This window comes from Malaya genurostris, chromosome 2, assembly GCF_030247185.1.
Source record: "Malaya genurostris strain Urasoe2022 chromosome 2, Malgen_1.1, whole genome shotgun sequence".
Classification (NCBI taxonomy): domain Eukaryota; kingdom Metazoa; phylum Arthropoda; class Insecta; order Diptera; family Culicidae; genus Malaya; species Malaya genurostris.
The window spans coordinates 349,312,846-349,336,241 of NC_080571.1; the positions used below are offsets into that span (position 1 = coordinate 349,312,846).

Below are 23,396 nucleotides of genomic sequence, written 5' to 3' on the forward strand. Positions count from 1 at the left end.
TCCAATGTATTCGAACTATCCCGTTTGCCTCCTGTTTTTAAATTACATCGATTGAACCGAGATTTGGGAACTCATCGACATGTTTTACCTATTCGAATGATTCACTCTCTTGCTGATAAACCGTCAAACTGATTTTGGTTGTATTTCGCTTGAATCATTTGGGACTTTAGCAGGAAAAAACTGCTTCAAAATGAAAAGTGTACGTGCTGCTGATTTGAGGAAAAATGTTGAGATCGAATCAAAAACAACTGTCAGATGATTCATTTTTACAGAACATTCTACCATTCTACTTCACTGATCGCGAGCAATCATGAGGGTCGTTCGATTATTCTAACTTAAGAGTATTCGAAATAATTTCCATCCAAAGATAATTTTTGAGCTGTGAGAAATTCACCGGGACTGCTACAGGTACAGAAAAAAAGGAACAAGTACAAAAGATAAGTTCAGGAAAAATAAAGAAGGTACAAGAACAAGTGCAGAAAGTACAAAACCAAGTACAGAAATGAGGGAAACAAGTATAGGAAGTACTGGCACAGTTGAGTGCAGAAAAAGGTACAGAATGTGCAGATGGTACAGATATAAGTACAGAAGTTACAGAAACAAATACAGCAAATACTGGAGCAGGTACAGAAAGTACAGGAACAAATTCTGAAACAAGTACAGAAAGTACAGGAACAAACACACAAATTACAGAAACAAGCACACAAAGTACAAAATAAAGTGCAGTTAATCGCAAATATTGTCGAGACAACAATTTTAAATGGCAAAGAAAAGGTTTCGCATTCCAATGAAGCCTACTGCTGTGTCATTTCAATATGAACGTCATTTTCTCATCCGTTTAACTTTCCTGTTACCATCAATAATCGTTATGAGTCTGTAGCGTGAATTTAGAGTTTTTTTTCAGATGGTAAATTGTACGCTGCCTGTTTGCGTTTCGGCAAACCATCGTTTTTATATATTTTGTACTGTTGTCCGCGATATAAAAAGGTTGGGGTCACTATCATATAGCATTATAATGATATTTTTCCTCAATAATCATTAAAATTGATTGAGTAGTTTTGATTTTCTACATCTAATTTAATATTATTGCGCTACGAAGTGTGCAGGGGTCCGCTAGTAGAAAATATAATAAATGAAGTGTTCAAGATTGTAATTATATGGTGCAGAGTGTGGTACTCTCAGAAATATGTTAGGTACAATAAGTTTGAGTATGATTCCGTTTGCGAAAAGGCGATGAATGACAGACAGTGGCCGAATGAAAGCTTGTTACGAATGCTTATAATAATAAAAATATAAACGAGTAAAGAAGATTTACACTGAATTTTTATTTATTTTTCTTAGACGCGTGATTTGCAACCTCCGCTTTTCTTGCATTTTTGTCAACTGGATTAGTTTATAGTAACCACATAATTTTTATTCTTGCACTCTTAATGTACGCATCTTATTAATAAACAAATGTTTAACATTTTTTGTACGATATTTAATACTAGGGAACTAATAATATTTTAAATAATAAATGATTTCATGGTTAAACGAATAAATTGCGAGCCCCATGCTCAATGCTAGAATTCTTGTCTGGTGCCTTTTAAACACTGCCTCTCTGTCGTGATTATTTCACCTAATACAGAAGATCCGAATTTGTGAATTGTAAATTCAATTAGAGTGCGATACTGAAAAAAAACAAACCTGACAAATAATATAGTGTAGGTTATAGATATCGTCGAATAATGTATAAACATATTTTTATTATGTTTTTTTATAGTCTCTAGTATCTCTTCTGGCATTATTGCTGCATGTTCAGCCCCCTGCAATCTGCCGTGTCTTATAAACCTTCCAATGTCAGTATGTTTGTATACTTGGAACAATTCAAAATTCAAGCGTCTGCGCCATATTTCTCTCAAAAAACACCGAAGTAAGAGTAAGTTTTTAACCGGATAACGTTTATTGGTACTATTTTCGGGACCGTTCATAAACCACGTAGACTAAAATCTGATTCTTTTCAACCCCCCACTTCGCTCTCGTAGACTTTCGTAGACTTTCTAATTACAACCCCCCCCCACCCGTCCCCCCTCCCAGAAAATCTATCTTGGCTTTTTTTTGTCACAAAACAATTTTTTAATCATTTTTCTGTCAAAGGTTATTCTATCAGTCAAAGGTTATTCTATTGATTTATATAATTTACATTCTGTGTAATAAGATTAAATAAAATCTGATTCAGTACCGTTGTCAAAAGTCTTAGTTATTCAAGATGTGAAGATATACAAAAAATCTCGAACGATAAGAAAGAAAATGTGATTTAAAACCCATATTATGTAAACAACCGTTCGTGGACATACGATTTTTAGACAAGGAACGATAAGATAGTGAATTAATACACAGTTTTAATGTTTTTGTAATATCTTTCATAACCAATAAATTCACAGTTTCCCTTGAAAAAGACCATAACCAGTGGTCGAAACGTCGGGCAGTATATAACAGCCGTTCTTATTTAACAGACCGGTAAAACCGAAACCATAGTTATTGCAAAATTAAAATCAACCATTTTTATGGGTGGAAATAGTTGGTTGGTTCGATTTTAACCTCTGGGATGTATTTTTAAGCCAATGTTTACTTTCGCAATTCCAATCATTTTGTTTTTTCAAATACGGTTTTGGTTGGAAGAAACCATACTGATAATTACTTCACGTCAGAACAAAAATATGAATAAATTTTTAGACTTCCTCGCGGTTTGGTATTTTCATAATTATTTTTTTTTTATTCGTGTTCGGCTATAGATGAGTGATAAATTTTGATCATTTTGTTACCCTACTAACATCGGTCCTTTGCCGATTTCTAAAATTCTCTGGACATTTCACTCGTCAGAGCACTGTCGTTTATACTCGTTCTCCAATTAATCTGATCGAACATTTGGAAAAAATAGTAAAAAATGGATGCGGTGTACACCGATTTAAATGCGGCATTTGATCGCATTGACCAGCGAATTCTATAACGTAAACTGTTGCGACTTAGTGCTTCACATAAGCTCGTTTAATGGTCCTACGAGTACAGGTGGTATACTCAAATCAGAAGATCGACAAGGCAGTAACATGGGTCCCTTTGTGTTCGCTCTGTTTTTCAACGATGTCGCCTTGCTGCTTGGTTGTGGATGCAAGCTGATAATTGTCGATTGTAACCATCTTCAAAAACGTGCTCAGCGTTGCCAAATGACAGGTAATTTCAATTTCACCGAATATTTTATCTGAAAATCTATTTCTTAAAAATGTCAGTTTAGTATGGAGAACACACGTCAACTGTTTTGGAAATTGTGGATCAAAGAAAAAAAAAAGATTTACTAGGCTTGCGCGCAAAATTTTTTCGATTTACCGTCGTTGCCTGTTAAGTCTTGACCCCCTGGACCGACGAAAGAATGATTCAGCAAGCTGCGTGGAAAAAATTATCTACACAGAAAAAAAATTATGAATTTTACATGTGACTTAAACCTTCTAACGATATAATTCATTCAACTACTTGATTTTTCAAATGACGCAATATTCCACGCGCACAAAATTTTACCCGCTCCCACTGTAATTTGCACTCAGCTACCAATTATCGCAGTATGGATTTATACGTATCAATTATTCAACAAGCACGTATGTGCTTCCGTGGTTCAGTGCATTGATCGATGTGCTTTGTGATCTAAAGTTTCTCGGTTGAAGTCCCGCTTTTGCTATCTATCTTTTGTTTTTTATTTCATTCGAGTTCAAGCTATGTAGTTTTCAAATCACACAATTTTACATGTTCTTGAATATAACTTTGTGTGATATACGACGCTCCAGTTATGTGCATCTATTACGCCATTTCGCCGAAAGGGTCATGTCTCCTGTATGTTATGTCTCCTGTGTAACTGATGGCATATAACGCAGCCACATAACCGAAGCCAAGATTCTTTGCTTCAGTTCGGACAGCACATGAACCGAAATGATGTGGCGTAGCAAGAAACAATCTTTATTCAAGAGGTACTTCCATTTGTCTTTATTTACGATTAATTTTAATTTCGATTTTTGGACGATTTTAGGATTCGGCGAAATGACCCTTTCGGCGAAATGACCCTTCAGGCAAAATGGCATTCGGTGAAGTGGCCCATTCGGGGGAATGCTATTCGGTGAAATAACCCTTTCGGCGAAACGAATTTGTAGGTCCTTATTACGAAATTCGTTTTAGAGACAAAAGTGAATACTTGGATGAATTTGATGTCTTATTATCATCATGCCTCCAACATTTTGTTGAAAAAAAATAGTTTTTTCCACCACAGTGATCACATCACTATGCGTGATACTGGTAACAGGTGAAATAAAGTGAAGTGACATGTAAGTGTAGTGAATGTGAAAGTGGATGTGAGAATGGAAATAAGGGCCAGCAGCTCAACATAAACCGCTTAGCAGATGTACAGTTAATGCTACTTGAAATACACTATCTAGCTTTCCTAAGATAATTTACAATGTTGATGTTGGGCGGAATCGAATGGTTTTTCACTCTGGCGTAATGTGATTGGCTCGGGAAGAAATGGATTAATTCAAGCCTGCTAAACGCTGTTTCTTCTTCGAAAAGATTGCCTCAAAAATATTTTCTGAAATACATCAATTGTTCACTTATTATTGATATCGTTATGTTGTCCGTTTACCTTCTTGTAATCGATTGTGAAACTTTCCCTTTCTTCCCTCATTTCCTTCGCCTTCCATTCACTCCGAGTCATTTGTAAAACCAAATTGCTACAACTTACTTCCGCTTTGTCGCCACATTCCGACAGTGGGAAAATGGCTGCTGAGCACATTACCGATAACTTTATCACCATTCACCGGTGGGTAGTTCGAGCGTGGGAGAAGAAAGCCAAACTGCTTCTACTATATTTAATAATCACGGTTGCCATCTAAAACCCGCTATTAATAAGGATCAAAATCGAGTTAGATTAACACCACCAGACCACATTTACTTACTCATTTAGTGTGTGCCTTTTCCGCCGAGTACGAACTCGCGGTCGGATTACCAGTGAATCTCTGTACAGGGCTCGGCACTTCCGTCTTATGGCGGTAGACCACGGCATCTCGGAATAAATCACGACGAATAAATCTCGACTCCATTCTGTTGGTGTGCTTTTGTGTCATTACATTAATCACCGAATTCATTACTAAAACGCGGAGTACCGGCAGGCAGACAGGAAAGCTTCACCAACCGACGTCTTAGCGGCTTAGTCGATTTGTTTTGTGTGGCTTTCGGTGGTTGGCTTCCGTTGTTCCTGGGCGGTTGGATCCGTTCACTGTTTCCATTGTCGTTGTCGCCTCCGAACAATGCTTTGAATATTAATCGTCGGTACCTAACTGTGATTAGACTGGACGATACATTAATCGCCTTCGCGGACGAGGGAAGTGTGCTCAGTTCGGGTGGCTGGAATTGATTCATATTTATCGTTCATTATTTTGATATTCACACAACGCTAGTTGCAGCCTTTCAAATCAGTTATCACGTACTTTTGTCATGTCGAAATTTTGTTCAGTTTTGTACAATCAACGAGTGTTGCATCCACCATGAAATAGATAAACTCTTTCTAGTTTTTATTGGATATTACAATTTCTTTTTTTACGAACCAAATCCTAAATAACGTAAACTTTATTTACGAAACTACTTCTTAAAAAGAGGTTTTGGCATACATTGAAAGCGAATTCCGACTAATTTATATGCCATGGAATCTACTACAATATGGGTATTTTTGGAACGGGTTTAAAGAGTAGATTCCAGAAAATGAATCAAGAAGAATCGTTTCTCGTCGAATAAAATTTATATTGAACTCCCCTTTTTTAATGAACTTACTACAGCTCTCCTCCATGATTACCCCTATGACCGGTTCTGAGTAGTGTAGAAAGTATCTGTGCTCATCAAAAAGTATCGATTCCCACCTTAGGTACATGCACCAAACTTGGTGGCCATTCGTTTAGTTGTTTCGTAGTTATCCAGAAACTTACATACACTCGCGTTCATAGGCAGATAAAGATTATTTTTCCTGAGTTTTTTTTATTTAAATCCCCGGTAAAATGAAACCGGATCTTTTGAAATAATTTTAAAAAAAATGCGTCGCCTTGAAATTCCTGCCGTTCTCTTGATTTACAAAAATAGCAGATTAAATTGATCAAACTCCACCCTTTTGATCACCTTTCCAATGTATATCTAAGCTCGTCGAGAAATACCCTTATGACCATTTCTTAATTGCAACAAAGTGCCTGTGCCAAGTCCAAACAATTCGACTTTCAGCATCTTTATAGACGACACTTGTTATCCTTTTACGCTTATACTTACGACCATCTCTTAGCTGTTATAAATATCTGTGCCTGCCAAGATTCTTTAAATATGTCGATTCTCGCAAAATTCAGACATCAAATTCCCCCTGTTAGCAAACACTTACTACACTCCTCCTCCCTTGCTCTTAGGATCATATCAAGTGCAAATCAGGGGTGGAAATAAGCAAATTTTTTGATTCACGGTAAAGAAAAATAGTCAGTATTATCTTTTCATATCACATATTCATTGTAGATATTATAATGAATTTTGAAACGAATGATTTTTGATAAGATAAATTTTGGTTTTACTTAGAGTTAAAAAATGTCTTCATCGTTATCAGTATCACTGTCTGATACGGAATCAACATTTAAACAAAGTTAGGCTCGGGTTGATGCTATTTTCTGTTGATTAAACAGGTTTGAAGTTCAAATGGCTGTCACTTACGGTTCCGGTAATATAATGGTATAAGTGACGTCAAAACTGATTACCGCTCAATTTTCTCGAATATGCAGTATCCGATATCAAACATTTTAGGCTCGTAAGGTGAGTTTATTTCGTCGGTCGCATCGAAATTCCATGCTTCGTGATGTATTTGAAATTTATTCAGTGACACCGTCGTGGTGGAGTGATATCATCAATAAAAACAGCTAATAATATTATCATACATGCTGCGATGTATAATAATTATAACGATAAGAAAAACATGTCCAATCTCAAAGTGTGCTATACAGATGATTAATACTACCCTATTTGGCTTGAATATCATAAACAGAAGTCACAGAAGTGCAGGATTTTGCTACGCCAATTCAAGCGCCAATTCAAGCACCATTCAAACGCGCCAAATGCTACGCTCTCGTTACTTCTATAAATAAAATTCATGTCAAATAGCGTTCTAGTGGGTTTAATCTAAATAGGATATGAACTTCATCATCAGCTTCATTGTCGCTATAGACACTATTAGGTGTGGTATATTGTTTTCACCAGTTTTGTATAGCATATTGCTATTACGCAGTGAAAACAGGTCTAATACACACATTCAAGTTAACATGAATGAAACATTAATTTCCAAAGCTTTTTATAAAAAAAATCTCTGTGTATGGTACTGTTTGAAACGGTTCGGGGTCATTTCGCCGAAAGCCATTTCGCCGAAAACTGTTTCGCCGAAAACCATTTCGCCGAAAGGGTTATTTCGCCGAATGGCATTTCGCCGAATGGCATTTCGCCGAATGGCATTTCGCCGAATGGTTCACTTCGTCGAAAGCCATTTCGCCGAATGCCATTTCGCCGAAAGCCATTTCGCCGAAAGAGTCATTTCGTCGAATCCTGAAATCGTCTTGGAATCGTAATTAGAATTGATTAAAATTAAAAACAAACGAAAGATGATAGCGTTAACGCCCGTTTTGTTGACCTAACATTATACTCTTGAATAAAGATTGATTCATGAACCTGAGAAAGTAGTTTCCAAGAAAACTTGTTGACTATTAGCTACAAAGCAATTGCATAGGTGTACCTTTCTACCAGGCAAATGTAGGTGGTATTAAGTGAAAATGAAAAAAATATCTAATGCGGCTACGCCACATCGTTTTGGTTCATGTGGTGTACGACCTCGCTATCGCTCGTTCGGACCTAACTAAAGCAAAGAAACCTAGCTTTGAGTAGACCGCGCAAACGAGGCGGTTACAGGTTTGTATGCAAGAGCCCGCCTTTGTGCCGCCGAGTCATCTTGGATTCGGTTATGTGGCTGCGTCACATCAGTTATACAGAAGACATAACATGCAGGAGATATGGCCCTTTCGACGAAATTACCCTTTCGGCGAAATGACCTATTCGGCGAAACGACATAGCTGATTTCAAAAAGTTATTGAGCGTTATATGGGCGGCTGATAAGTACAACTTATTAGAATTAGTATTTTGTGTACCAAAATCGGATTTGAACTTTCCAGAGCAGAAAACGTTTAAAGCCATTTTTAGTGCAAAAACCGGACAAAAAGTTTTGATAGGGGGGATAACTGGATAAAATCTTAGTAATATAATTAAAATTACTAACGTGATTACTTTATTTAATTATAGATTATATTTGAATAGTTTTTTATGTATGACCACGTGAACAATTTTGAATAAATTTTAAGGTGGCGTTGAGCAAAATCGCATCAAGATTTTCAAGCAGTAGCTAAAAAAGCTTTAACATGATTTACAGATGTTACAGATACTTCTTCCCAATTCTGGAAACTTAATTATTACCAATTGTGCCGTACGCCAAAGAAAGTAATGAAACAAGTCTCAGAAAACGCAACTGCCAAAAATGTAGGGTTTAGTATTCTTACAAAATTGTATAAATGTTATATGTATTGTGATCGGGGACTTATCGAAGCAATAATTAGCACAGGATGCGACTGGAGCACTCGAACCTCGTTAGTGGCTAAATGCACTAATAACTTACGTTCTCAGCGTTGTACATTCATTTCTGCCGCGGTACATAAATGCGCGAAGAAGTTTTTGTGAGAGCATCTAAAACTTTTCGCCTGCGCATGGTTGTCTTCTGAGAATGAGAACAAATTTTTTTCAACGCAATAAAAAGAGCGCGTATGCATAAGGTCTGCTGCTTCTCTGTGTAATATACAGTTCCCACATTTTAAAAAATAATCGCAATTTTAGTTTTGTTACCCAATTTTTTAATTCACAGTGTTCGATCTTTTGATTCACAATCGGAAATCTTGATTCACATTTTCGTGCGCAAAATGAGCTTATTTTCACTTCTGGTGCAAATAATATCTGTATTTAGCAAGAAGTATCGTATATATTTCTGGAAAATTCCATCAACTTCACACCAAACTTCCTTTTTTAGAGGTACTCATTATATTCATCCCTCAAAAATACCCCTTATTATATTTGAGTTTTTCGAAAAGTATGCATGATCTTCAAAGATTCTCTTCAAATTAGATAAAGTTCGTCATTGCACCCCCCACCCCATGTTAAGGACACTTGCTACACACTCTCCACCTTGAAAATGCAGAGGCACTCACAACACTAATACCCTTATAACCATATCTAAGTTGTGCAAAAAATAGCTATGATCTTCAAAAATATCGATTCTCGAATTTTTTCCCCTCCTGTTAAGAACACTTGCCACGCTCCTTCCCCTATAAAATATCCTTTTGACCATCTTTGAAGAGCAAGAAGTACCTGTGCTAATTTTGTATCAATTCTAGTGAAATTAGATAAATTCAGTAATGATGTCTCCTGTTAAAGGCCCTTGATACGCTTCCTTTCCCATAAAAATACACTTATTACCATCTTTGAAGAGCAAGAATAATCAGTGTCAAGCAATCCGTTAGTAATTTCAGTGTTATGCCGCTAGAAACATTACACCCCCTTTTTAAAGGCACTTCATCCCCCCATATAGTCATATCTATGGTATGCAAAATGTTTCTATGGTCTTCAAAATGTTTTGATTCTCGTCAAATTAAATAAATTTTTCAATGCTCCCCTCTCAATGACACATTTTTTTCCTTTAAACATACCCTTATGACTATCTCTGAAGAGCGAGAAGCACATGTGCTAAGTTTGGTGGCAATCCGCTCAGTAGTTTTGGAGTTATATCGCGTTTTGAAAAACGAGCCTTTTTCAACAGTCTATACTGTAAAATCTAATAAAGATACAAAAATTCGTCCAAGACATGAAATGTGCGTCTTTTCCTTAGCTTTCAAATTTTCCATAAAACAACCTTTAAAGTTAATAATGAAAAAATTCATAAACACATAAAAAAATTCAAACTTGGGCCTAATTTCAGAGTGGAAGATCAATACTTTTCGCTCGGATATGGGATTAAATTGTCGACACATGTCGCGCCACAGATCGAATCCCAAATTTGTCAGTTTATTATTAGCAACGTTTCTGGCAGAAAACGTGTAAAATTAGGACGAAGGATTTACGTGAGTAATAAAATAATGGTGACATAAAGTCTTTTTGTGGTTTACAAAAACTCAATAATTCAAACGTGTCCTAGGAAGAGAAAACTTTCATTTTTAATTCCTTGTTTCCGTGTGGCTCAACATAGTGAAACGATTGTGTTCCTGAAATAGTTTTACATTTTTCAAAACGGATTTCGAAATGTCTCTGGTTTTACGTAATCTTCCGAGCATTTGTATATGACTGAAATATTGGGTAGAGAAGATGCTTTCCTAGCCCACTCGTACAATTCATTCGCGGTCAAAATTTGACAACCATTGATAAACTTGCGCGACGTGCCATTCTTTTGATAGTTCCTCCAGCACCGTCACATGGCCCTTTTCCATGAGTTGTAGCGTGAAAGTTCCACTGTGCAAAACGATGAAAATCATGCTCGTGATGAAAAATATTTTTTCCGAGCGATGAAAGAATGCATGTGCAGTTCAGCCATAGCTGAAGCAGAAAAAAGTCAACACCGGAGAGCTCGGATCGGTCGGATCTGCATAATGCGGGTCGTAATTGCAGGTGCGGGTCGTAATTGAAAAATTCACTGCTACGAAAGTATTGATCTTTCCACTCTGAAACTTTGCCAAGATTGAGTTAAACCCCTAAGGTTTCTTTTTCAGTAAAAAAAATGAGGCCCGATATTTTTCATTATATTAACTTTAAAGGTTGTTTTATGGAATCGCTTATTTGAAAGCTAAGGAAAAGACTCACATTTCATTTCTTGAACGAATTTTTGTATCTTTCTTAGATTTTGCAGTTGAAAAAGGCTATTCTTCGAAAACGCGAAATGTCAAAAAATCATATCGCGAAAACTCCACGTACCATTTTGAAATAAAAAAATGCGTGTCGAATATTTTCGAGTCCTTTACCGAAAAAAATAGTTAGGTGAAAAAAAAAAATTGGGTGGCTGATATTGCGTGGAATGCCCTATATATATATTAGACGTACTGAACATGAAATGCAATAATTTCTATTTCAAAGTTATTACATCGAAGAACGTATTGGTAGATTACATCAGCTGGATTTTCCATCAATGTCGAGTTAATTCATCCAACATTTGAATGAGAGAAGAGAGCGTCTTTCGATTTTGTTTACTCAACCCACGTTTATTTCCTTTAAAGATCAAATCACTGTCTGAATAAACAGCTCCGCAGGCTCTGTGATATATTCGGAAGGGTCATCGTCTTTTTGATAGGTAGGTGAAGTACCAAAGATTTATCACTTTTTTATCATTGATCCTTCCCCGTTAACTTGCTGATGAAACACTCGATATGACTTAGAAAATTATTCATTCCAAGGCATTCCGTTTGGAAGGAAATTCCTTCAAGCTTCTCAGCAATAAATATCATTTCAGTAGAGTGATATGAAACAACTACGAAACCGTTGTAAGAATATTCCATTTTCCAGCCAGGCTCACCCGCTTGACAACGAGAGCTACAAAAGGCACGACTTGGTTACCGCTGTTTTGACTAAACCGATCGCCCACCCATCCGGCGGTACTGTCCCTGGTACCGAATTACGTTGTTAGCCGGGAAAGGTCATTTCGCAAAACATCACAATCTCTCGAAACTCGTGCGAAGCATGAACAAGGTAATATATTTCATTTTTGTTTTCCAGCAAATTTGTACCACCAAGGGCTGCTTCCACCGTCCGTCGCCGTCAGTCGAGACTCGGTTTCGCGGAGTCACTGGGGCCAATATTAATGAGGGCCATTTTGAATATCCAATAAAGCTTTTATCATGCGCCAAGCGCGCGTGTATTACCTGTGGTTATAACAGTTAACTTTTACAACACAAACCGCTGCGTTTTCCAACCCCCCGCCCCACCCCTCGCTTTCAACGGAAGCCAAATCCACCGCAGTTTGGGGTTTCGCACGGTACCAGGTTGAATTCGGAAAACAAATGTGGAAAAAGAGTGCTTCCAAAAACCGATCCTGTCTCGGTTCACTTTCGGGAAAATGTACTCCGTCCTCGCCTCTGAAGCACTTCAGACTGGAAGTTGTCGATGGCAGCAGCGTTGATGCTGATGATGATGATGATGGCAATGGTGATGTAGATGAAGCAAGGAACGCTGAAAAGCACTATGCTTGATTGAAAATTAAATCTCGAAACAAGGGCCCATTATTCATGATTACGGCAATAACCGGGAGTGGAAGTGAATGAAAACTGGTGGGTATTTTTAATAGTACCTCATAGAAATCAGTACACTGTAAATTGGTTGATGAATTTATTTGGTTTGCAATCAGTATACTATTTATTAACGATCAACGGAGGTGAACTACACGGGATTGTCTGATTCTCAATTTCTAATGTAAACGCTGCCTTGGAATTATTTTAAGCGATTAAATATCTGAGCCAAATTTTGATTAACTTTCACTGGAGTTGCTTGTGGTCATTTACTTCCTATCCTAGAACAACTTCCCGAGCACATGTCCGGGATCGTGATATGAATCCAAGTAGGCTGCGTGAAAATTGATCCTCATGCATTCACGCAATATCCGTTGCCTCTATGCAAAAATAATTTTCGGTCAAGATCGAAGCAGGCAGGACCGAGTCCGTCAATGGCAATACTGATGACTGAATGACTGATTTCTCGTATTAATCGATTACTAAGTTTTCGATTAATAAAAGAGTAGTCGATTAGTGTAATCGAATACTGTTAGGCACTAATCGATTAATATGATTAATCGGTCAAATTATTCAAGACGGAATCAGAGTTGCCAAATGAAAATCTGTGTTCAATAACGGGTGGCAACTAAAATATTTTTCGAGGTCTGTATGCTTAGAAACAAACGAATTCAGAGAAAAATAAGAGTGTTTATGTGTAAGCTCTCTCTCTCCTCTTTCTGCTAGTATTTTCTGTTTTGTTTATGCTTGCTCAGTTTTGCTCAAAATGCCCTCGAAACAAGAAGTATTTCGCGAGCGCGTTGTACAGTTCTACACACTGCACAGAAATCTCGGCAAAAAGTATACGGTACAACATTTTAAAAGCGAAAATGTTGCGGCTTCGACTCTTTATCATATCGTAAAATCCCCAACAACTGCTCGCAAGCAAGGTAGTGAAAGACCAGCCAAAATTATGGACGCAAAAGGACTTCGTTCTCTTTCTCGTGCCTTCAACAACAAGGATTCACTGAGCCAACGGGATGCCGCCAAAAAATTCAACTGTTCTCACCAGTACATCTGCAAAACATTGAAAAGACTCGGAATAAAGTATCAAAAGAAGACACGAGCCCCGGAATATTCTGACGCACAGATTTCAACGCTGAAGTTCCAATGCCGCTGGTTGATTAAAATTTATTCCGGAAAAAGTTTTGTTTTGGACGACGAAAGTTATTTTCCTCTTTCGAAGGCGCAGATTCCCGGAAACGATCGATAATATTCAACGGATAGTTTTATTGCACCTCCGAACATAAAATATAAGTTTAAACATAAATTTGAACAGAAAGTGATGCTGTACATTGCCATTTTCGAGAAAGGTATTTCAAAGCCATGGTTCATGCCCTCTGGTTTGGCAATCAATCAAGATGTGTACCAGAACGAATGTTTGAAGAAAATTTTGATCCCGTTTCTTTAAAAACATCATGCTGATGGACAATACTTGTTTTGGCAGGATAAAGCGTCATCGCATTACGCCAAAAAAACATATTCGTTCCTGAATACCCATCCGATCTCATTTGCACCCATAAACCACAACCCGACAAATCTGCCTCAGTGTCGCCCAATCGAAGATTTCTTCGGGGTTTTGAGCTCCTTGGTGTACAAAAGCAACTGGAGAGCCACGAATTGCAAACAGTTGATTGGAAGAATCAAGAGATGCATTCGCAAAGTTGACATGAAGGCCGTACAACGCTCCTGTTTCGACATCAAACGGAAGCTTCGCCGAACATCCGATTACGGACCGTTTCGTTATTTTTATTTGGGTTTATTTTCACTGGAAATAATTTTAACTGAAGAATTGATATTAGAATTTTCTTTGCAAGATTTTTTTCAGTGTCGGAAAATAACCATCGATCTGTCAAAAATAACCATGCTTTCAAGCAGGGTTATTTTTGACAATATCAAAATAACAATGGTTAAAATTAACCGAGAAATGATTCACAGCCTTAGTGTATCATAGAGCAAGCAAAAACCTGAGAAAATGTGAAACGTTCAGGTCGGGTTTTTATTCGCTTATCGGGTGTCGTATCGAGCAGGTTGTCTTCTCAACCAGCAGCATAAATTATCAGTAATCGCATTCAGCTTCTGAATACTGAATCTGGATTCGGGAGCCGAATTTTGGATTTGATGAATTTCGAAACTGAATTCAGAACCTGTATTCTAGTCCACCTGAATTCTGAGTTTAATTTCAGGTTTAGAATTTTGTTTCAAAATTCAATTTCAGAATTTAGGTCCAGATTACAGGTTCAGAAATTTAAGCTAGTACTCTAGAACTGAAATATAATTCTGGATTCTGGAACTGGTTTTTTGACTAAACCTGGGAACTAAATATAACAGTTCGGCTGAAAAGTTCGTATCGTTTAATAGAAACACACATTTTTTTGCCAAAATTCGTTTTTATTATTCAACATAATTGCCATCAGAGGCGATACAGCGATTATAGCGATCTTCCAACTTTTCGATACCATTTTTGTAGTACGATTTGTCCTTTGCCTCAAAATAGGCCTCAGTTTCAGCGATTACCTCTTTATTGCTTCTAAATTTTTTACCAGCGAGCATTCTGTTGAGGTCTGAGAACAGGAAAAAGTCACTGGGGGCCAAATCTGGAGAATACGGTGGATGAGGGAGCAATTCGAAGCCCAATTCGTTCAATTGCAGCATGGTTTCCATCGACTTGTGACACGGTGCATTGTCTTGATGAAACAAAACTTTTTTCTTCTTCAAATGAAGCCGTTTTTTTTTAATTTCGTCCTTCAAACGCTCTAATAACGCTATATAATAGTCACTGTTGATGGTTTTTCGCTTTTCAAGGTAGTCGATGAAAATTATACCATGCGAATCCCAAAATACAGACGCCATAACCTTACCGGCCGATTGTTGAGTCTTTCCACGCTTTGGGTTCGGTTCATCGCGTGCAGTCCACTCAGCTGACTGTCGATAGGACTCCGGAGTGAAGTGATGGAGCCATGTTTCGTCCATTGTTATATATCGACGAAAATAATCGGTTTTATTTCGATATAACAGCTCCAAACACTGCTCAGAATCATCAATTTGTTGTTGTTTTTGATCGATTGTGAGCTCACGCGGCACCCATTTTGCACAAAGCTTTCTCATATCCAAATATTCGTGAATAATATGTCCAACACGTTCCTTTGATATCTTTAGGGTGTCAGCTATCTCGATCAACTTCACTTTACGGTCATTGAAAATCATTTTGTGGATTTTTTTCACGGTAACAGCCTCTTTTGGACGTCCACTGCGTTCATCGTCTTCGGTGCTCATATGACCAGTACGAAATTTTGCAAACCACTTACGAATTGTTGCTTCGCCCGGTGCAGAGTCTGGATAACACTCATCAAGCCATTTTTTGGTATCGGCGGCACTTTTTTTCATCAAAAAGTAGTGTTTCATCAACACACGAAATTCCTTTTTTTCCACTTTTTTCACAATAACAAAAGTAGCTTCACTCAAAATGCAATATCTCACAAACTAATAATCAGACAGCTGTCAAATTTATACACGTATCTTTTGAAGGTTAGTACTAACTGAAAATGGTATGGATTTAATTCTAGTGGCGCCCTCTCATAGAAACGATACGAACTTTGCAGCCGATCTGTTATCTCGGAATTTGAGTTCATAATTCTAATTTAGGATTTCACTTTCATCATTCTGGTACATCCATTTTCAGAATTCATATCCAGAATTCAAGACATGTATGCTGGAACTATATTCCGTACTTGGATTCTGGAACTAGATTTCGGAACTGAACTCAGTTCCTTTATTCAGGTTCGGAGTTTAAATTCAGAATTCAATTCTAGAACTTAGGTACAAATCAGTTTCATAACTCTAGAACTAAATTCATGTACTGAATTCTTGATCTGGATTCCGGACCAGAATTTTGCAACTGAATTCTGAGCCTGTCCCAGATTTTGAGTCTCGTTCTAGAATCCAATTCCAGAATTATCGATCGATTATCGCTTTTGCCAATATGAAATGCATCTTCTTATTTTTATGGATCCCTGATGTGATGATACCAGAAGAGAAAAAAATGATAAATATTCAATCTAATTTCAATTACAATCCATATGAAAGTACTAACTGAAGTATTCGTATTCTTCGAACTGCTTCGCTTGCTGTATTTGCTTAGGCCAATTTTAACCAATCGTGGGATGGTTTCATAAGCGAATACATAGTCGTCTGGTCCTGTCCTAGAGTTCAACCTTAGACTGTAGACAGAGTGAGCGGGAGCAGCTGAGGCAAGCTTGATTCTGATCATAGCGAAACATGTATCATTCAACTCAGCTTCTCGCGTTCACTCTGTCTGCAGCCTAACACTAAACGTTATCTACAAATTGATATAGATCTCGATTAAATGATTGCTATTAAACGATTATCTCGATTAGTGGCACTGCCGTTAATCGATTACAAATACTCGATTACTTTAGCCTTTTATTCGATTATTTTGATTATTCGAGTAAAAAAATACATCACTAGTAAAAAAATACATCTACAAGCTATCGGAAATATAATCAGGAATTTGTGATTAAATTTTCAACAGTGTGAGATACCCATAAATTATCGAAAAACAAAGTTTTCTAAAACTTTTGAAAATAATGAGGAAAATTCATCACGCTTGCTTGCCTTTTTCGCATCCGGATGACGGGTTTGAGGTAGTCAAGCACATATCAATTCCGATTATCTACTGGACGAGTATGAAAGTTAAAATTTGATTGAAAATCGTTCATTTCTTCTAGAGCTTCAGACGGAACTGGATGTTGAGGTGAAGTTCTCCCACTAACATTAGTGAGAGCAAACCAAGTATAAAGCGTGAAACGCCCAGATCGTGCTTTCATTTGGACGTCGGGAGCAGCAGTCGTCAGTAATGAGAGCACAGCTTTTGCGTGGTACAAAATCTCAAACGTACAGGTCGCTGCGCCAGTTTCCCTTTAAAGAAAATCGATTGCATCATCCTGCTGCTGGTCGTTTGCATTGGAACAAAATGCAACGAAAAATGAACCACAATGGGGAACATTATGCAAAATCAACCCTTCTAATGGCTCCAAATTTTATCTAAAGAACTATAAAGATTGCTTCGTTCCAAATCGGTAATTAAAACCATCAATGTAGTGCAAATCTGGGATAATTTGATTAGTTTTGTACAGTGCAAAATTCGCAACAGTGTTTAGTATCGTAGATAATTACACAATTTGGCCCCTCTGAATGTCACGAACTAATCCCGTACAGCATTTTGATAGTTTCTTTCACTGTAATATTTAAACAAAAATGAATTAATCGACATCAAAATTCTGTATATTGTTATCTGCCCATACACGCATATAACTTCCATATCGATTTTCGTTAAGTTTGACTTAGCTTGAGGAATGCAATCTGTACTCAATATACTCTCAGAAATTGCAATAAAAGTTGAGTGTTTATTCAGTAAAATGTGAACAAAATATCAACTCATGTCTGTCCCATATGCAAAGTACATACATTGAGCATACAATTTTGTTGCATCATCAAACGGCATCGCACATCAAACCCACGTAAGTGCCTACAACTTCTTCAATTTCAAAAACTTCTGTGAAAATATCGATATTTTTGAGATTTTTTTGTAAATCTCTACATATAAAAATGCAGACATCATTCTTCGTAATCGCATCACTTAAGAACGGATGGACGGGTTTACATGAATCTTTTTTTGTTTGATTAGTTTCTACCCCCACCGGGTTCGTACATCAAAAAAATTAGGAAAATTTGCCGGAAAAGTGGGAAAAATCCATAAAGTTGTTTTGTATGGACAATCGAATTTTCCGTTGAAAAAGTCGTCAATCTACGATTGATGTGTGGCCCGCAACGAGTTGCATAAGAACAAATTCAGCAGCTAGAAGTTCTATATGGAAGATCTATAATAGAACAGAAACTGGAACAAACGTATCCCCAGCAAGCCGTTCTAGTTTTATTTATTCGACTAGTTCTTCTGTCACATTTAAAACTGGTCTAAGATGCCGTTCTATTTTTTTTTGTATATTTGAAACACGAGTAAAACACTGCTGGGGCTGCCAGTTTTTCTTGTTATAAAATCCAGATTTAAATTTTGTAACTGACAAAAATTATGCATCTAGAACTAGAACACTACTATACGAGTATATGCCCTAAGTGTTTGGTCGTCGAAGAAAAGAATACTAGATCGTAGAAAAAATCGTTTGGCGCACAACGAACAGTTTTGTGTGGATATTTCACATGCATACTTTATTCATGTTATTTGTCATTTCGAGCCACATGCCTAATTGGATATCAAAACTATTGCTTGCCAAATGACTCAATAACGGAATGCATATTACTATTCTTGAAATCCGCTGTAGGCAGGAGAAAAAGTTCTGATATCGTTTACCATTCGATGGATTGTGTGTAATGGAGTTAGATAAATAATAATAAGTGGCAATTAGACATCAATGTTCAATATGATTATCATAATGGATTTATACTGCCATTTTATATTTCATATTCTGAGAAGAATGTTCAAATTGGCAAGATCAATATCTAATTAAAATTTAAGCGACGTCTCTTTAAGCAACCAAAAGTTCCACAGTACCTGACAGACCCATGTGGGGTTTCAAGAGAGGGTTCAAGGGTGGGTTTCACAAGAAGGGAGGTAAGTGTTCAAGAGGGAGAAGGTTCAAGAAGGGTGGAGATTATTTTTATATAATTGCATTTTTATATAATAGGTACTCTATTGTTCATGGAACCTAATGTTAAAAAATCTTCCATTGAGTGGAGAGCCCCCCCACTCAATGGAAGATTTTTTCACATTAGGTCCCCCCCCCCTCCGGGTGTAGTTGTTAAAACCCCTACAAAACCCCTCTGCGCACGAGCCTGGTACCTGAACAATATCCACTATATTAGAGCCCTAAAGTACGCGTGGCACATTTTGGCAACTTGAATATACAGAACAAGTTCTGAGAAAACTTTCTCGCTGCTTTAAAACTGTACAAGGAACTACTTCAAAGTTTATTCTGTTGCGTCGGGTGAACATTCAAGTATGAGTAATTCCTTAAAACGGACTGTTCAGAAGGGTTTCTATGCTTTGTATGTATGTGTTAAGTTTATCAATACAAAATTCTGGTTAGTGAGCTTTTTTATCCATTACCGAAAGCAAGAATCTCATCTGGAAGAGAAAGCGTGGCACCTTAACAGTTCGGCTGAAAAGTTCGTATCGTTTAATAGAAACACACATTTTTTGCCAAAATTCGTTTTTATTATTCAACATAATTGCCATCAGAGGCGATACAGCGATTATAGCGATCTTCCAACTTTTCGATACCATTTTTGTAGTACGATTTGCCCTTTGCCTCAAAATAGGCCTTAGTTTCAGCGATTACCTCTGCATTGCTTCTAAATTTTTTACCAGCGAGCATTCTGTTGAGGTCTGAGAACAGGAAAAAGTCACTGGGGGCCAAATCTGGAGAATATGGTGGATGAGGGAGCAATTCAACAGCTCCAAACACTGCTCAGAATCATCAATTCGTTGTTGTTTTTGATCGATTGTGAGCTCGCGCGGCACCCATTTAGCACAAAGCTTTCTCATATCCAAATATTCGTGAATAATATGTCCAACACGTTCCTTTGATATCTTTAGGGTGTCAGCTATCTCGATCAACTTCACTTTACGGTAATTGAAATTCATTTTGTGGATTTTTTTCACGTTTTCATCGGTAACAGCCTCTTTTGGACGTCCACTGCGTTCATCGTCTTCGGTGATCATATGACCAGTACGAAATTTTGCAAACCACTTACGAATTGTTTTTTCGTCCGGTGCAGAGTCTGGATAACACTCATCAAGCCATTTTTTGGTATCGGCGGCACTTTTTTTCATCAAAAAGTAGTGTTTCATCAACACACGAAATTCCTTTTTTCCATTTTTTTTCACAATAACAAAAGTAGCTTCACTCAAAATGCAATATCTCACAAACTAATAATCAGACAGCTGTCAAATTTATACACGTATCTTTTGAAGGTTGGTACTAACTGAAAATGGTATGGATTTAATTCTAGTGGCGCCCTCTCATAGACGCGATACGAACTTTTCAGCCGATCTGTTATATCCATTATGTCGAAGTCATTAGAGAGAGATTTTTTATTGACTCAAAGGATGGGATGACAATCTGCGCATTTGCTTATTTTTTTTCTAAACAGGAGTATTTCTCATTTTCACATTAATTTTTGGTGATATTGCTTTTTTGAGCTAAAGCGAATGTGTGTCGAATTCCGTTGATTGTAGGATAAGTAATCAGAAAAACAATGGAGATAAACGTTAACTACTTAGTCTTTTGACAATTCTGCTGTCCGAAAACATAAATTCGAACAAATATTTTTTGAGAGAGACGAAGTTCGACGGGTCAGCTAGTATAAAATATAAAATTTTTGAAATTTTAGCTGAAAGTAAAATTAGTCGGTTGGTACACGAACATTCTTCAATGCGTGCTTAGATAAGTCACAAAAAAACAATAAGATTAAAAAGATTGTGTAAAAGTACCATATTTCTTGAGATTTTTAGTGAATATGATAGAATTTCCTGCTAAAAATTTTAATTGAAGCAATATTCAATCGATTGGTGATCAACAATGAATAAATGTTTGATATGAATTCCATACTAAGTGTCAATCAGGTTCAATTTTATTTTAATTTAACCCCTCGGCCAAAGTAGCCCATAAAGGGAAAAAAACATTTCTGTAAAATATCTAGTTTTTGAATTTACTTTAGTAAATTTGCAACTATTTTTTCCCGCACATTATTCGAAATAGATAATCATCAAAATTGACTGCAAATTCAATTCGTATTCAGGAAAAGCAGGATTGAGGCAACATGCAAATTATCGACATTGACTAAATTTTTGTTTATTAAAAAAAAATATTTTATTTATTTTGATAGTACAATCTGTTGCAGCAGGTAAGCAATGATAATTGTTGTAAATGTCGAAAATTGGTTCAAATTCAATAAATTATAACGAAATAAATGTAAATCAAGTTTGAAAATGTACTTACTGTTTTGCTCCTTCAATCAAGCCCAATTTTCCTACGTGAAATTGGTGATTATTTTACAAACGAATAGATCCATACATCTCTTCAAACATGACTTGAACGTCTGTTCTCTGTGATTTTACAACTGTGACAGTTTTTTTAATTGTATCGTCAGAGACCTAAATGCAAAAAGATGACGATCGCAGCAGGCGTAAGCAAAGGGCGCGAAATTTTTGTTTGGTCTCGTCAAAATTTTTCGGAAATACGTTTTGCTCGTTCTGTGGAAAATATAATAAATGAAGTCAATATGCTTGTATATTTGTGGTGATTTAAGCAAAATTTCAATTCCCTTACATTACTTTAATGGTGCAAATCCCGTCTTCGGAACATGACCGAACGAATTGTAGATTTCCAGGATACTAGATCTTGAGCCACCGTTTTCCAGTCGCTCTGTACTCCCGCTGCGCGTGCATCCTCTTCGATTGCGCATAGCCAGCGAGTGCGAGGTCTACCCTGCAGCATGTGAGACTTATTGATGATGGTACCGTTTCTTTGCACGCCGGATCTTCGTATGGCACCTTCGAACGCTATATTGAACAACAGATCGCCCGCCCTGCCTCTATCCATCTAACGTCACGAAAGCATTGGATGTCGTCCCAGCTTAACGCTTGATTTCGATCCATCGAGCGTCGCACGATTCAGTCTAATAAGCTCTGTCGGAAAGCCATGTTCTAACATGATCTGCCACAATTCGTTACGTTTCACTGAGTCGTACGCAGCTTTGAAATCTATAAACAGATGATGAGTCCGCAAGTTGTACTCCCGAAACTTATTCTCGAAAAACGCATTGGTATTCGCCGACAAAGGATTTTGCCAATGGACGGAGCTTTCGACTTTGAGAAGTTCAGCCGGGATCCCGTCCTTCCCAGCGGCCTTTCCATTTTTAAGATGTCTAACCGCTTTTCGTATTTCGTCTAGCGTGGGTGGGTCCACAGCTTGTCCATCATCCTCAATCCCCATTCTGTTCATGTTCTCTTCCATTGATTGCTCATTCAATAGTCGCTCGAAGTGCTCCTTCCACCTGGTAGCCACTGATGTGTGATCGGTCAACAGATTTCCGTCTCGATCGTTGATCATAACTGGTACGGGTGTATCCATTTTTCTCATGCGGTTGACCGTTTTGTAGAACCTCCGAGCGTCGTTTCTAGCGAAAGAGTTCTGTGCACTCTTTCATTTTGGTCACGTTTTTTCCACCGGTTCAATTTTTTCTCAGCTTCCAATATCGCTCTCTGTTTTGACGGGTTGCCGCGGTAAGCCTTCGGCATCAAACCATTCGCTATGTTGGTTTTCCCGTGTGGTCCCTAACATTTCTGTGGCTGTTATATTGACCGCGTCGTGAAACTGCTTCCACGCAGCGTTCAAGCCATCGTCGTTATGTCGTTGTCCGATTCGTTCGTCGAGTATTCGGGTGTATTCTTCAGAACTCGAAAGCCGTTGTATGTTCAGACGCATGGAGTGTCTCCAGGTGTGTTTACGAATATCCCTACGCGCAAAATAGGTGCTACAGATCGTCATTCCTCTGACTGCGGCTAGGTTAATCAATCTTAGGCCGTTGTCGTTGGTAGATGAGTCCTTACCAATAACTGAACAAAAGAATTCATCTTTTCCGACCTGGGCGTTTACATCCCCGATGATGATTTGTGATTTTAACGTCGTGTTTAGGGCACTCATCGTAGGTCCTGTCTAGACGCAACTCTCGAGCAAGAAGGCTGTCTCGCGCAGGTTCCAATAGGGTCCTGACGAGTTTCCAATCAGATTCCTTTAAACTTGGTGTTTGTTTTATTTCGGTATGCCACCTTACTTATTTCGGTATGCCACCTTACTGCCACGAGACTAGGTACCTTCGATATCTAGTCTCATGATGGGGCTGCCACCTTTGTTATAGCTGACTAGA

The 23,396-nt window shown here is 37.6% G+C and overlaps 1 protein-coding gene across 1 annotated transcript; it reads right to left on the bottom strand.

Annotated features, from left to right (window-relative positions):
• Positions 1–22,075: 22,075 nt before the first annotated feature.
• Positions 22,076–22,600, bottom strand: LOC131429386 (uncharacterized). The gene has a single exon (XM_058593464.1). It carries the CDS (start codon positions 22,598–22,600, stop codon positions 22,076–22,078), a length of 525 nt encoding a protein of 174 aa, XP_058449447.1.
• Positions 22,601–23,396: the final 796 nt, after the last annotated feature.